This window comes from Anguilla rostrata, chromosome 1, assembly GCF_018555375.3.
Source record: "Anguilla rostrata isolate EN2019 chromosome 1, ASM1855537v3, whole genome shotgun sequence".
Classification (NCBI taxonomy): domain Eukaryota; kingdom Metazoa; phylum Chordata; class Actinopteri; order Anguilliformes; family Anguillidae; genus Anguilla; species Anguilla rostrata.
In genome coordinates, this window is record NC_057933.1 from 67,199,834 (window position 1) to 67,216,917 (window position 17,084).

At 39.3% G+C, this 17,084-nt stretch overlaps 1 protein-coding gene across 1 annotated transcript; it reads right to left on the reverse strand.

Annotated features, from left to right (window-relative positions):
* Positions 1-99: 99 nt before the first annotated feature.
* On the reverse strand, positions 100-12,175 carry onecutl (one cut domain, family member, like). Its single transcript, XM_064351636.1, has 3 exons — positions 11,408-12,175; positions 9,731-10,966; positions 100-4,529 (listed from the first exon to the last, which is right to left on the reverse strand). Exons 2-3 carry the CDS (start codon positions 10,767-10,769, stop codon positions 4,219-4,221), a joined length of 1,350 nt encoding a protein of 449 aa, XP_064207706.1. The 5' UTR covers positions 10,770-10,966; positions 11,408-12,175; the 3' UTR covers positions 100-4,218.
* Between the last annotated feature and the right edge of the window lie 4,909 nt (positions 12,176-17,084).

Consider the following 17,084-nt stretch of genomic DNA (forward strand, 5'->3'; position numbering starts at 1 on the left):
AGAGCGTCTGCCAAATGCCTGTAATGTATTTGCTGTATTAGGTTTGTGCAGTTCAATTCAAAAATAGTATCTTCTGCTTTACAAAAGACAATGGACTGATTGTACATGGCAATCATTTTAATTTGGAAATTGCTTTTGGAGAAGGAAAGATGACACTTTAAATGTACAGGTCTTTTAATAGTGCAACACAAGACAAATTCACATGAGGTATTCAAAGGAATTTCATTTTGTTGGTACAAAAATGCTCTGATTAGTTGCTTTAAGCCTTTGGTTAGTTAGCCACATTCGTCCATGTCCAATGAGAAGGCTACCAGGTTTTCAGTTTTAAAGGGTAATAAATGTACAGGTAGTGAATTCTGCAATGAGCTCTTGAATTCTATGAAGTTGCTCTGGGTCCCTCTGAGTGCCAGGAATAAGCAACCTTGTGTATCAGAAACTACTTGGATTGTCACTTCCATTTGGTCTTAATTTTAATGTCTTAAGTGTACATGGTGAAATGTACTTCCCCAACATGACTGACAGGAAGGGGATTTGGCAATATGCTGAGGGGATTGATTCCAGCATTTGGAAGGGTAGGGGGCCAGCCACACTGGCTAGGTTGAATCTTTGGTTCTGTGATGTGTGGGCCACACATCTTTACAGTTGAGGTAGACAGGAGACACAGGGGCTACTTTATTCTATGATAAGTCAACGTCTTCTGACAATTTCTCAGTTCCTGCAGTTCACACCAGCCCACTGACATCGGTAGCCAGTTCTGGTTAAAGAAAATTGAGATGCTTCAGGAAAGAAAGTCTCTTATCCCATTGTATGTTCACTCAAGGTTGTATAGGATTGATGGGAAAACCAGGGAAGTATTTTGTTTTTGCCAAAATGTGATATACTAGAATATATGAGGTGATATTTACTTTCTGATGCCTGTCATGTGGATTAGTCAAACAGTTTGGGTAGTGTGTCTAGATTGTGTCCCTGTGTGATCCACAAGGGGGCACCATTGTTTTCCATAAACTGGTTCTGAGCCTGGAGGTACCGACTGCGCCCACTCTGCAGAGCAGGCCTTCGCTGCCCACTGGAGCTGCATTCTGTTCACATGATACACAGCAGCAAAAGGATTAAGCATTACTTTATCTCCATATACGTCTAGACTCATAATTTAGTGGGAAATCTGAACAATTCGATTAATGGTTTGTCACAGGCAAAACCTTAAAGCGCCTTGAGGGTGGAAACATTTAACAATGCTCCCTTTAGCAATATTGATTTTTCTGTTCCTAAATGCTTTTGTGACCTTGCCAGACGTGACGTATTTTTGCAGACTACTATCCCAGAATCAGCGATAGTGCTAGGTCACTGGTTTTAGCTGTGATTAATTGCCTTCATTTTTATCATCGAAAAGGTGAGCGGCATAGAGTGCCTGACAAACCGAAGAACATACAGAAACTGGAGCCTCTTAAAAACTGCATTATGTGGAAACCGCAGCGGACAAGCACATCTACAGCAGGTGTCTAATGTTCTCCCTGCATCGAGACGACAATGCAGAACCCTCCCTGCGCGCAGCATGCTTACAATTGTTGGCTATTAAACTTTAATTCACCCTCCCTACACAAACATGCCCCCCCCCCTCCTCATCTCTCTGAGAATTCACCCTCTTCTCTGATCTCTGCCCCTTTGAATGCCTGAGGCCTCAGAGTCTGGACAGGAGCAGGCCTCAGACCAGACACGTACAGAGGAGACTGCTAGAAAAAAAAAAAAAAACAGTCCTCCGTGCACTTTGAAGTCTACAAAAAGTCGATGGCCCCTTTCATGGTCTGCCTTTAAAGCCAGTGCTGCGAGAAAGATCCACAACACGCCCTCTGAAGGTTAAAGACCGAGGGCCAGCTCGTCTGGACACAGTGAAAAGGGCACGGCCGCCAAACATGTGACCAGGGAACTGAGAAACAGGAAGAAGACGGGATTACGTTGACTGTAAGCACGATCATGAATTCACAATAGGAAGGAGGGGAACAATGGGATTGCGAGCACCCCAGTGCATTTCCTCAGAAACATCCATTCTCAAATGCAAACTGTGACACAGTGACTTGAGTCAGTGTATTCGTGGAAGTGAACTAGGAGCAAATGAACATTATGGAGCCACAAGCTTTCATTTCCATGTCTACAGGTACAAATATGTTCTCTACTACAGGCAACTGTTCTATAGGATTAATAAAGTTTTTCATAACATTTAGTTTATGGTAAATTGACTGTTCTATGGGCACTTTTGTCAGGGGATTTCTGCACATCGTGTGACAAGAACTTGACTAGCATACAACAGTGCCAAAATGAAACTTTTTAAAAACATATGACAGATAAATCCTTGTAAAATATATTTACCTGCATACTGTATTTATATACCTTTGCACTTGCAGATGGCAAATTGAGAAAGGAGAGAGATGAAGTGTAGCTCTTCATGGAAACGCTTATGCTAACTCTAGATTCCACGTCCCCTCTCCACATCTTTGAAACGCTGCACAACATTTTGCCACAAACTCAAACAGTTTAGCAAGTTCTCCTCTTCTGAGAACTCTGGCACTTTTGCTGGCTGATATTTGGATACCATTTACAAGCAGCCTGTGTGTGAAATGTCATTCCTCAAAACATTCAAACAAGACAAGCCTCTGAATAGGGCCCAACCCAAGAGACATTCACCAACAGCAAAGAAATTCCCATTACTCTACATTAAAATGGCCTGAACAAGAAATACATATTTTTACATCACTTGGTAGGGTAAAGATGGGGTTGGGTAAGGGTCAAAGGGTACATTCAGGGGAAGTGATCTTCATCTTTGGTATAACAATGGGACTCTACAGCTAAAAGCTCCCATTGGAAAATATTTAAATTCAATAATATCACACAGACATAGAAAGCATCAAAATGAATAATTACATTGATTGGTAAATAAATTAATAAATAAATAGAGGAAGAGAAAATAAATAATTGATGTAATTACATTGATTGGATTTACAATTCCACAAAGCTTAGTATTGACACTAGAAATGAGGACACATGTTTAAAATCTTCCTCTGTGGAGCAAAAACGACTTTTGTGGAACACTATGGCCCCTAAATGTCTAACATTTTTTAAGAGCCATCCTTTAATTTGTGTGCTTGAAATTTGTACAAAAGGACAGAAGGGACCCTTTCCCTCCATTTCCCCAATACTTCCTGTAAAAAAATGGTATAATGAGCATCCTTTTCATCATTTTCAAATAAGAGAAGAAAAAGCACCTACACCAAAATTTCAGTATTACATCATACTATAAGTAATGTCATATGGTTCCTTCATATTGACATTTTTCATGCAGGGCCAACATGGCTCCACATCTTCCTTCACCAAGTCAAACATTGTCTAGGTTCAAAGTGAGAAGATCATTCCCACTTTGGACTTAGCAGCAAATGTAACCAACAGTATTTTTCACTTGCCTTATAAAGCTCCTGGTTCTTTAGCTGAACCCTCACTATATCGTGGAGAAAGATTTCTTAACTACTGGTTTGATTCATATTAGGAAGTTGCATGTCTCTTGACTAGTCTAGATGGAGTAAAACAAGGAGCTGTCCACCGACATGCTTTCAGAAGAAGCACTGGATCTGACTGCATGTCCCTTTTCCACAGAGGCAAGCTATCCAGCAGTTTGTTGAAGCCTGCAGTATCCATAACCCATATTTCAGATGCTGCAGAGGTCAATAGGTTTGGTAAGGATACAATGTCATGAAAAAGTCACTAGCCGAGAGGAGTGTCATTTACTACACAATGTGAAGCAACGGCACAACACCAGCCACAGAGGCCAGTTAAAAGGGTTGTCGATCCACTTTTGTAACTTACTCCAGATTAAATAATCTGGAAACCCTGTGGGTAGAAGGTAGGGCTAATGCTTTTTAAAGTCATGAGCAAATCAATTTACCCCCATCATATGTCTACAAACTAGGGCCACGTCTATTTAAAAACATTTATGGAGATCAAACCTCTTGCGTTCCTTGGCAGCACCCTTCAAGGAAGAGTGGAAATGTGTTGAGATCATCTTCAAAAATAAAAATAAATTGATCAAATAGAGACACACCCTCCCCCACCCCCACCCTCACCCCTATCCTATACCCCTTTCCTAGTCCTTGGTCAGGAGTGAGATTGTTTATTGGCCGCTTGTGCATCCAGGTCCCACTCCTTGTCCATTTACTTCCTAAGCCTCTCCCATCAGGCCGTGCTGCAAGACACAGCCGAGGATGACACGCTGGAGCCGGAGGAACCTGTTGAGGAGGGGCGGCCCTCGTCTGCCCATCTGTTCACGTTGCGGCGGCGAGCGTTCATGAAGAAGTTGCTGACGGTGGAGAGCTCCAGGCCCAGCTGCTGGGAGATGGTGACCTGCAGGTCCTTGGCTGGCCGATGGTTCTCCCGGAAGATGGCCATGAGAGTGCGGCGCTGGAGGTCTGTGAACACCAGCCGGGTCCTCTTGGGGCCCTGGTTCCGCTCCAGTTTGCTCTGCTCCTGCTCCTTCCGCTTGCAGGCTGGACCAAGAAGAGGGGAGAGACTCGTCACTGGAGAGCCTAACGGCCAGCCCCACTGCACAGCTGGGTCTGTGATGAGCAATTCAGAAAATCAATGCAGCAATAAAATATGCAGCTATTATTACTCTACTGTATATAATTACCACGGCTGTCTCGCTAATGGAGTGATGCTTAGTTTAGCTGGAACACTAAAACACACTGATTAACTGGATGATGGTATCAGCTTTTGCTATCAGCGGTTTCCCTAATCTTCCCATCACCCAATGCCAGATATTATTTTAATTCAGTAATGAAACTGTGTGGCCTGTTTGATCAAATTCAGCATTTTCATCCCTGAATTGCATAGCACTGCTCTATACCATTACATTATCTGTCTGTGCTATGTAATGTAGTGTTGATATAAGTGCATCATAGATTTTGCTCCCTTAACATTCAGTACATCCATAAACGCTTTTTAGCATCAATATTTTACCGCTGAATTGTATGTGTTCTTTTGGCTGTTGGTTTTGGTTTTAGCACAAACATCAAATTGTTATTACACTGACAATCTCGCTTTGTAACAAAGATTTCTTGCGTTAAAATGCACCATACATGATTGTTCTCTGTATACACTGAGCTTCCTTGGACTAGGAGTGCACCGGCAGCCTCCTCTCCCTGAATGTAATTGTCCCAAGCTCTGTTGTTCTGTCAAGGCTGTGACACTGGTGATTTTAGCCTTCACTTGAACAACAGATTGTGGTACAGAGGGCCAGGTAAAGCTTTGATTCAAAGACACACAGAGAAGACTGGGCGTTTATGCTTGGTACGGGGAGAGCAGTCTGGATTTTCCCTGCCCTGTGGAACTAGAAACCTCACATGCTGGTTTAAATTAAGACTCCCCCTGGGCTCCTCATAGAAATGCCCAGTCCACATTTTTTAATCATTCATCCCTCATTATTCCTCATAAAAGTCATTTGCATGGTGGGGAAGGAGTGAGTGATCATCACTTTAGGAGTACTAATTTACTTTTTATTGAGACAGAAGTCGGAAGTGAGTTAAATCCATGGAGCCACCCTGCCCAGAACATTTAAATGGCTAAGTGGGCTTGAATACATTTTTGGTGACTCTAGTAATTATCTAAATGCTCTCTTTAAGACGTCTTTATCAGCACTGCTTAATGGACTACCAATTTCTGCTGACGGGAGAGAGCCTGTCCTCCCAAAATGAATGCGCGGTTCCATCAAAATGTTCTGATAATTTCACGTTTCTGCCTAATTGCTGTTTCATTCAGAAATTAATGTTGGTGTTTTTATATTTCTGCATTGCATCTGCATTGCAAATCATGACATCTTCAGCTTAAAGTTTTATTATTTATTTAAAAAAATAAAATAATAATATAATATAATTATATTATTATTATTATTTACTTGTCCTGTTTTCAGAACCCCTTCATGATCATCCACATCCCAGAAAATGCACATTCAAAGACAGACTAAGGGTGCCAAAAACTGTGAAAGAAAAACGTGAGAGAATCAATATATTTTAAACTGTACTATATAATATAAGCTTCTGGTTTATATTTTACTATAATTCAATTACACAGTGCTGTAAAAGATAATTAAAACACTGCACGTGTATGTACAGTAGATTCATGATTCTATTCATTTTCAGGAAATACTTATCTCCTCTGTCACACAAATGCTCTTGGTTTATTGTCCGACAGTATACAGTCTGTTATGATGTTAACATACTCAAAACAGAACTCCATTCATTTAGGACTATGTTGCTGCACTTGTTGTGTTCTTGTAGTTGCGCACCGGATCTGTGTTCCGTGGCATTCCGTGATTTTCCAACATATCACTAGGTTACCCTGCAACACACCATAATGTTATCCTGACCGCTACATTTTATTATACATCAAGCAAATCGAAAAAACTACCCAAGGACACACTCTATGCCCACAGCCACTAACGCTAATGAAAGCAATGGCATTATAGGATTTTTCATGCTTCTTGCATGGATTTATGTGGTTACAATTTAAGTCTCTCACTTCATTTTCCTTTCTTCTCCTTCCCATCCCTCCCTCCCACTGTGAATCAGGATCATAACACTGACCATTAAGTAAATGCTTCCTTATGCTGTAATCATCTGTAAAAGGCCCGCAATTACCATGCTATAAATTCCCAGTGTTGGCGTACATGGAGAAACATAAATATTCCCCTATAGAGTTCTTATAATCGTGGGAACAGCAGCTAATCATGATGTATGCTTCTGTCTCGTGCTGCTGAAACGTGATCGAAGGGCCTTTCCCTACCCCCCAGCCTCCGAATCCACACAACTCCCCCCTGCCTACTCCCTTCCAGTCTCCCCATCCCAAGCCCACCCCCCACTGATGTCTTGGGCCACGGGCTGATAGAAATTATTGATTAAATCTGTGCAGCTCAGACTCCGAGACCCACCGAGGCAGGTTAACCCCTTCAGTGCCAGGATTTGTTCCGCTCCCAAAGAACAGACGTGTTTGTTTGTAGGTTTCGCGGTTGAAACACGTCTGTTCTCGATTTCTTGAAAACGAATTTGCTCGGTATTACCTGAATTAAACATGCCAGGATATTGGGCTGGACTGAGAAGCGTTAGCAGCGAGAGCAGATAGAGATACACAAGCACAGATAAGCCTGGCAGACCAGTCCCGCTCATTTAAACCTTCAATCAACCGCCTCATTAGCCCTCTGAATAATGACTGAAAATGATATTTGCTGATCTCTGTATTTAGTGTTAGGTATTATGGTAGGTATTATGTCCTGTACTGAACATCATTCCATAAACACTTTCAAGCAAGGCTACAAGCGCCACTGATATTCGTGCTTACTGAACAGTGTTTATTTAGCGGACATAATTCATAATCAATAAGAGTAGAGTAATCCTACACACAAGAGAGAATAAACTAATAATTCCCACAACGATATATTCAGAATAACAGAATGTACTGATTCAAGTACAGCTATGATTTCCCAGAGTCTGTCTGGTTTTACATTGTGCCAAAGATAATTTGAGTAAAATATGATGCTTTAATGACTCGGGGCAGATAAAATTATTACTAATGTAACATAAAAAGCCATCTATGGGACATGACCCAAGTGTTACACTTGTCCTGTGGTGAAACATCAGCTTTCTCCAGCCAGAGAAGATAGGGTGCCGCGCATTATAATTTCGGCCATGATTTCCCGATGCGATTGAGATGTGAGCGGGCCTTGTGTGCTGTTCTTTCCCAAGGAAATCAATACTGGCTGGTAATTAAACAAAAGGGGTCGGCCAGAAAAACCGACCTCTCGAAAAAATGGGTTACGAAGAAAGGTGCCCAGGTGCCATTGTACGGTGTTTGCCAAGGACTACGTAGGCAAAGGGTTAGCATCAGCCTCGTACTGTCATCTGCTAGCAGTGCATCATTAGTTGAAACACCTCTATTTGATTAGTGAATAGACATCCACTGAGCATATTATGGAATTAGTGAGGCAAAAGTTATTTGTGGATTGTAGTCATGTCAACAAATGTGGGGTTTAAAAAGATAGTAATGGAACACAAACATGGGATCAGCTGGCATAATGTAAAAATCCATATTCTATATATGAACGTAATAAATCAACCACACATACAAAGTAAATATAACGCACAGCAACTGAAATAACAAAGACGTTAATGTGTCACTTGGAACAGTGAAGGAACTACGGTGCAGACAAAACAAATTATTTGACTCAACGCTCCAGTCCACGGAGTCTGCAGAGCCTATGAAACAAACTAAATCAATTTAATTATCTGATTATCTGCCCATAAATGCAGTAACAGTGATATCAAGTACTACGCTTAAACTCCCCACAATATGAAATGAAATACATTGCAAGACACTGAGACTGACTGCGTACACTGTACTTCACAGACCCCTGCAGTGAACAGTTTGTTGGCTGACAGAACGCTAAGCAGCCCCCTCAGCCAATCTCAAATTACTGTAGATGGCTTCTGGGATGCTTTTCTACAAATGCAGTGCACATCAGATATTCTCTCAATCCGCCCAGTCTCCCAATGTGATATTGTACAGGTATATGAAACAATATGGTATATTAAGCAATAGTGTCTAGTGTCATTTTAATTTAGATTTTTGCTCATGTTTTTATGATTTTTATTAAACTAAAATTATTGCTCCTGTTGTTGTAATTTTTATTTAAGATATTGAGTCTAAGGATTAAGAACTAGACAAAGAATGTATAGAAAACATGCTCCTAATATTTTAGATCTGGTTTACTCATGTGGAAATGTGTACAAAAAGAAAACAATTTGAATTATTGTAGACAAGCCTGTTTATGCCCTACAGTTCACAGCTGCACAGAAACAAGGTTGGAGCTCCAAAATATTTCATAATGTGTCAGCTTGTAGCAATACAGTGATCTGTTATTTACTGACTCCTGATAAAATATAAATAGCGAGTTTACAAAGTGTGTGGAATTTCAAGCATGTTTCACTGCAGTGATGACAACACATCAAAATCTTGTTTCAGGGTCATGTGGTGTAGCGTACAGCGACATTTTCCTTTTCTACCTCAAATATGGTACACAGTAAGATTTATTTAGGAACCACAGAGGTGTGTTTTGTCTCATTTGACATAATTTTATATATAGCTTACAGCCTCTTTTAAGCAACAACAAACAAATATTTGGCATAAGATGAAAATTTTAGTGTATCACAAAAAACACATTGTTTACATCGCATCACTGCTTACAATCACTACACTTCATGGTATACATTAGTTGACTGTGAATGACAAATTTACTAGAGAAGCTGTATTTATCTAACAGTTCAGAACAGCTATAATATATCTGACTGGAATAATAGAAGCTTTAAGTCACCTTTTTAAAGTGTACCTCTAACAAGATTAATGTTTTAACAATTAACATGAATCATTTAGCTTTATTAATCTTGTCCGGGTAAAAATCTACATAATGAGTTTGGTCTTGAAGCATTGAAATAACCTAGCCTTACATGAAATTTTGACTTAATATCTGTCGTGAAAAAGTATTTCCTGTGCATATGTACGGGAGTTTCTAAAGTTGAAAACAGTAATGGAGATTACACCTATATTGCAAAATTTGAGAAAGTGAACATACCTATGTTTAGTGTAAAACAAAAACCCATTAGACCAAAAAAATTTCAAATGCATCTACATGGAATCTTACCTTCTAACCGCAGTGATGCCATTCTCTGGAACTCTGGCTCCTGAAGCCACCTGGACATTCTCTTGAAGGTCTCACGGCCAGACTTGAGTTTCCCCCATGGTTTGGGATTCCTCAGAAGATCGGAGAGGGTGCCTTGTGATCTGCACAGCACCCTCTCAGCAAAGATGGCCTGTGGGATGCTGTACCTCTTCAGCTCTGTGATGATCCTCTGTGCCACTTCCTTTGTGTTTATTTCCTCTCCACACCCTCCACTGCTCTGAGAGCCGTGCAGCAGGCTGTCATTGGGAGAAGAGCCAGAATGGAGGTCCCCTACTTTGGAGGACAGCTGGCTTTGGTGGTGAGGTTGGTAATGATGGCTGTAACTGTGAGAGTGATGACTGTGCCCATGCTGAGGCACCTCCATCTTGTTTATCTGATGGCCAATGGCTGAGTCCCCAAACTCCAGAGGAGACATTTCTCGTCCAAAATCTGTTGTCCTGCAAAATATATTGCCTCCGCCACTCCCAATGTGGACCTCATACCCCCCTGGAAGCATCTGTCCTCCTGCAGAATTAGAACTGTTGCCCAGGCTACCATACCCGTGCATGGCTGCTCCAAGCCCAGACCCTGCAGACGGTGGAGAGAGGCTTTGTGGCATTCCGAGATCTTTGCTGTAAGGGTTATAGAAGTTACCACCAAGTCCCCTGTCCTCCCGCATGAGTGTGAAGCTCCCAATGACATTGCTGACTGGCAAGCAAGGATGGTGATGGTGATGGTGGTGGTGGTGAAATTTGTCCTCCAGAGGTTGTAGGGGTGTCAGTGTGGTGTAGGTGCTACCACAGCTTGTTGGCGAATCCCCTCCATAGCCAAGCGCAGACAAGGAATGGTCCAGCCCAAGAGGTCGGTGTTCAGGGGCCTCAAGGGTCATAGCGGACCCCCCCAAAGAGGGCCTTGGGAAGGCAGCAGAGAGGTCACGAGAATGCAGCATTGCTCTCCCATCCTGCGTGTGCATGAGCTCGGTATGGCTCTGGATAGACATCTCTCCAATATGTCCATCCATTTCTGATGAAAATACAAAATTTTTCTCCTCTTAACAACTTTTGCTGGTTTGTCGACAACAAACCTGATTTTTGATGCCTCTTCCGTCCAGTATTTATTGATTATTAATCAAATTATCTCTTGGGTTCTGGTCGGGTAGATCAATTATTTACAATAGAATCTGTTCAATGGTCAGTCCATCACGCCAGTCTCTTGTCACTTGATCAAAACAAAAAAGCAGCGATGTAAATTAACACAGCAACGTAGTATCACTGGGACATCCCTTACCATCTATTCTAATTTCCTTGTAGTGTACACAATCACTAGTTAATCCGGGAAAAATCACAGGAATACATATTAAATATCATTAATTCAAACAACCTCGCCCCTATGTCTTTCACTTAAGACCTCAATTCAGTTTATCAGTGCCAAAACCAAAATAAATGTGAACAAAACAAAAAGGCATCGACATTTCTCATCGGGAGAAATCAATTCGTTTGGAGGACAAAAACCTTCCAACAGCGTTTAAGAATTGACTCTAAGATGGCTACTATACGTTCAATCAAAAGTTTTCCTGCCTCGCATCGCTTTCCATAAGTTCTGAATATTCAATGAGCAGGCAATTCTTGGGATATTAGCTCTCGTTATTGGCTTGCTTACCTCACAACAGAGGCGACGTGCGATGGTCGTGTTTGACACAGTAGCCGAAGATGCACAGATTTATCTTCTTTTTTTTTGTTTGTTTGTTTTTTTAAATAATAATATAGCTGCATAAAAGTTCGCGTATTCCAAAATGCTAGCAAATAGGTCGCTGTTCTCGATCAATTACACATTTTTAGCTCCTCGTTGTCTGGATCTGTGTCCTGCGTGTCCCTTCTCCAGCCAGCTCGTTCGCGCAGCGCCACACAATTGGTCAGTCGTGGGTTTTGAAGAGCAGATGTACTGGAGACGCTAAATCTATTGAAATGAGAGGCCACAATCGACTGCTGGCCAGACGATGCTTTCCGACCCCGTCCTTTGCTCCTCTTCTGAAAACTGATAGCCTCGCTCCTATTTCCCTATCTCCTTTTCTCTTTCTCTTTCATTCTCTCAAGAGATTTTCAACCTCCGTCTCTCTCATTCTGCCACTTCATCGATTTCCCCACCAACTCTTTCTCTCCTCTCTTCTCCTGCTCGCACGCTTGCTCGTTTCAGTACGTCACGAGCTTTAAAATCTGACAGATGTGCAATGAAATTCCAACTTCAATTAACCCTTTCGCTTCGGTAGACGTCGCCAAAAAAGGGAGGGGGTATTCAGAAGAACGGGGTACAGAAAGACGTGAATCTTTTCTCTAGACTTGCCTCCAATCGGGTTGCTACCTTGTGTAATGTGTACGAGCATTTTAAATAATGACAGTGAGCAATTTAATAGCTAATGGTATGTCCACAAAAGTTCCTGAGATGAAAAAGAGTTATAATCCAAAGAAACATTACTTTGTTTTAACATGGAGCCCCCCCCACCCCCGCCCTTTTTGACATATTATTATTATTATTATTATTATTATTATTATTATTATTATTATTATTATTATTGCTGCTACTGTTCTTAAACGGTTTTATCCGAATACTACTACCTTGCCAAAATTAAATGTTATAATGTAATCGGCTAATCAATATCTACCAACTCTAAAGAACAAAAAGTAATTGAATTATTTATATTAGCAGTTCTCAGATACAATGCACAATGTGTCTTCCTGTCTTTGTGCTAGGCAGCTGATCATTTTCAAGAAATTTTCAGAAAGAGACAGTCATGTAAGTATATGTAAAAGCTGTAGATTGTCGTTCATGGTTTTGAAAATTATCGTATATTGTATAACATGCAGGTTTTGACAAAAAATTATTCCACAGCCACAAAAAAATAAAAAAATAAAAAATGCTTTCAGAAACCTAGCCAATAATAAAGTATAATGTCGTCCTTTTCGCAGTTCTGGAGACAATAGCAAAATACTAATCATAATTATAATTAAATGTTTTATCTTGGAAATCTCCAACAATAATATGATGTGCAAAAGTTAACATGTAGAATTATTGCCATAGAACGATTAAGCTTGTTACAAATGGTGTGCAAAACAACCTACACAACTGGGTGTCAGTGAGCAAACTGCAACTGAACATTACAAGTGGATCCTGGATGCCTTGAATACTGGAAAGAATATGTGATCAACGAAATTAACCATTCATACGAGTGTTGGCCAATGACATGTACAGCCTACACCAAAAACCACAGCGCAAAAAATAGTGGTTTTTCCTCCATTCCTAACAGTCTATTTTTGGCGGGCTGACGATGCGTGTGAATTGGGAGTTGACGGAAGGGAGGGTGGTTGGTACATGGCATACTAATCATATCTAACTGTCATTTTAATTTTCAGAGATGAGCAATTCTGGCGTTTGAAAAATTCCAAGTGCGGTGTGGGACCGCTGCCTTCTCGCAGCAGATGCTGCCTTATCGATCCGCAGCACGAATGGGTGGATGGAGAGATGGATGTATGGATAGCGGCTAGCTCGAGGTAAAATGGTCAGTGGCTCTGGTACGAATATAAAAGGTTTTTGAGGGCGTTGGGGTGAAAGTTCACCTTTTGCCGTAGTAAAAACTGGACAGGCTGACACAGGAGCAAGAGAACACAGACGCGGGATTAGGGTAGCTGTGTTGGCCCCTTAACTTACATTCTGCTTTTAAAAAAAAAATTTTAGTCAAAGGCCTATCACCTCCCTGTATACAATACACAACAAACAAATGTCCATATGTACAAAAATATGGAAAACAATTTTCTACCACAAAAACTCTAAAAACGATACATTAGGATTTTATCCACACGTTATATTAGCAAATCAATGCCAATCATAGTCTGTGTGAGATATGTACAAAACCTTCGTCTTGTTAAATCTCCCAAACTTCTCAGACATTTTTCAACAGTACACAAACATAAAGACAAATGACCGAGGAGTATATACAGTCTACGTATACACTCAAAACCGAAATAACTTGTTATTGCATCTTAATTAAATTGTCCAGTTTTAATAGTATGGTGGACATAGGTTATTTTGTCTTGACTTGACATTCGTCCTCAAGCGCGGATGAGGTCCCTAATTCTGACATTTAAACGTGTCCTCTGTCCTGTGGATATTATAATATAGCCATCACCTTTAACCTTATCTAGTAGAGGTAAAAGACAGAAAGCAGTTAGTGAAGCAGATAGCCACGTAGACAGAGACCAAAAGGTCAATAGACAGATAAAATATACTCATGATCTGTGTTTTCATTATTATTATTATTATTATTATTATTATTTAAAAGAATAATGCCAGTGTAACCACTATTTATGAAAACTTTAATTTAACCAAACGTAATTATGAGTTTAGATTTATTTATTCGTTTATTTATTTATTTCGTAATCTCTAACAATTTATTAATAATAGCCTTGTCAAGATAGCGTTGTTTGCAACAAAATGTTTACAATGACTTGAGGAACGGCGTGCTCTTGCGCATACTCGATTTTTTTTTTAAATTCCAGCACCACAAACAGTGAACAGTTCCTTGCCTTACGTTTAGCCATGTAACGAAATAATATCCGATATGAATACCCTCACAATATTGTAAGAGGACACACAGCTACTGTGAACAAATTATGATTTTCATATATTAAACATATTCTAGTGTGAAAGGTCCCACTTAAATTTCACAACATAAAGTTCACAACATAAAGGAAACACTAAGAATCACAGACACAGGGAATCTGCTTAATTGCGTCTTCCGTCGGCTTGCATGCGCATGTGTGTGTATGTGTGTGTGTGCAGTAAAATGCTCAGTGTTAAATCAACTCTTAGAGAGTACATTTGGCCTCTATTCGGCTTATATACTCAGTTAGAGTTGAAATAACACGGGTCATTTTACTGTGTATACACATACACACCATTCAATCAAACACATACATACACAATTAAATTACTGACAACAAACTGTAAAACTGTAGTGTCATGTATCAAGCTGTAGTATGCTTCGTAATTTTTTTCAACTTTTGGGGCAAGATGAGCATTATACTGCAGGTTCTTGTTCTTGGGATAATAGTGATCTGCAGTGTCACAATAAATAATTAAAACAGGTCGATAAAATAGCCCTGTTTTGCTGATGTAAGGACACGCATGTGTAATATAGCTATACTTTTTTTTCTAAATAAACTGCTATCAAAGTGTTATAACCACGTCTCAAATGTACATTGAAACTATAAAAGCTTCTACGTTTGCACGTGACAAAATATGTAAAATTTTGCAGATTCATTCGAGATATGAAATCTTTAAAACAGTAAAGACACCAGAGTGGAATCTATAGGGCTCCAAATCCAAGATAGGTCAAGTAAGCTACTTCATGAAAGACTGCTGCCCCTTTAAACACACGAACAAATTTGAGTGTACAGACAGTACCATGTAAAACATGACTTCCGAAAGCCACGACATGTCCAGCGCATTAATAATTTATCCTATTTCCTGGCGCGATAGCACTTTAAAGACAGGGCCACCTCATGTCCCACCTGAATTCGTCGCAGAGCTCAAGTGACTTTTCAGTTCGGAGTATTTAAGTCATGAGTTAAAGCGACACGGCTACAAACAATGACCACAAGACACCGTGGACTATCCAATGCAATTCACAGGAACATGAAACTTACCAGTATAAAATTCTCAACAGTATTTCCTTTAATTAAAGGACGAAGATATGAGATAACTTTTAAGAGAAATATGGGCTACTTTTTCTGAGCCGCCAGTTACTACAATTAAAACATTTGTCCATGATGCCATTGAACACTTTCATATTATTTAGACAATGTGTGGAATAAGGATAGTCTTCGAGAAGCTAACTCTAAACGCAAAAATGAACACCTGTTGCTTCTAATCCATTTTAATGTGGTATTTTCGTACCTAGAGGTCCTGTACCCATATCGACAAAACATTGTAGCCTATATGCCGATATGTTTGTTTAGTTTTTTTTTGTTTGTTTGTTTTTGTTTTGTTGCCAAGTTAGGTTTCACAACCGAGATTGCCAATGATCATTAGCTACATTTTATGAAGCAGTATTTTTTAAATGTATTTGAGTTTATTAATTCTGGTTTGAAGTGAAGGAACACTGAAAAGATGAACGAATTACCAATATCGTCTGTATCCAAATGAGTCGAATATTCTCGCTCGCAATTTGTTTCTCTGAAAAGTTTTCTTAATATATATAATTGCATGTATTTTATTAGTTTTTTTAATTCTTTTTTGTAGATAATAAAGGGTATAAGCATGTTTTTATTCTGTCGAGGTAGCAATGGAAATAATACTATTTTAACTTCTATGTGCAAAATAAATAAATAAAAATAAAAATAAAAACATATAAATTTATCATGTATTAGACAAAGGTTTTATAACAAATAGTCCTTACGAACAATGTCCCTTCTTATTAACTGTTATCATTGGCCTAAACAAGATGTATGCGCTCGTATTCGCGATATGCATAGGGACAAACAATGAGCAATTAACACGATTAAGCAATTATACGTAGGGGTTCCTTTTATAAAATAGAACACATAGCTACAAAGAGGCAAAATAATGTGCGTCATTAAATGAAAAAAAAAAAAAAAAAACTTTTCAAAAGGTAAATGATAATGATTTGGTCAAATAATATAGAGCTGTTACATCACAATTTAAGAATAGTTCGAACGATTTATCAAGCCATGAACCGATAAAAACGAGACAGAATAAAATATTATTTTAATTGTAAAATAAACCTCAAGGCAAACGAATGTTTACTTCATTGAATAAGTTAGGCTTACTTACCAAACTGGAATAATAGCCTATTAAACAAATAAAATGAAAAAATTGCATGATTAAAAAAAATGAATATCATGTATTTATATGTAGGCTTATTTTATACGTTGCCATTAATTGTTGTGTTCATCATTTGTCTCGTGAATGAAAATTTAAATTTAGTAAACTACTTTTTAAAAATCTGATGGCTCGTGAACATAAAATAATCACCTCTGTTTTGTGCATGCATAATCAGACAGCACAACAAAAGAATATTCACCCCCTATACAAATCAATAAAATCAATTATTGCCATATGTACTTTAGGGACCACTGGAGAAAATAGGCTATGATCTGGGAAAGCAAGCACCGTTCAAAAGCACTGTATTCACTAAGAGTAGGGGTTCAGATGTAATAATAATGACTACTATGACTATGACTACTTTAAAATAATAAAAATTCAGAACTAATGATAATAACTTTCACAAAAATAGACTATCACATCAAAATAAAATTCTATT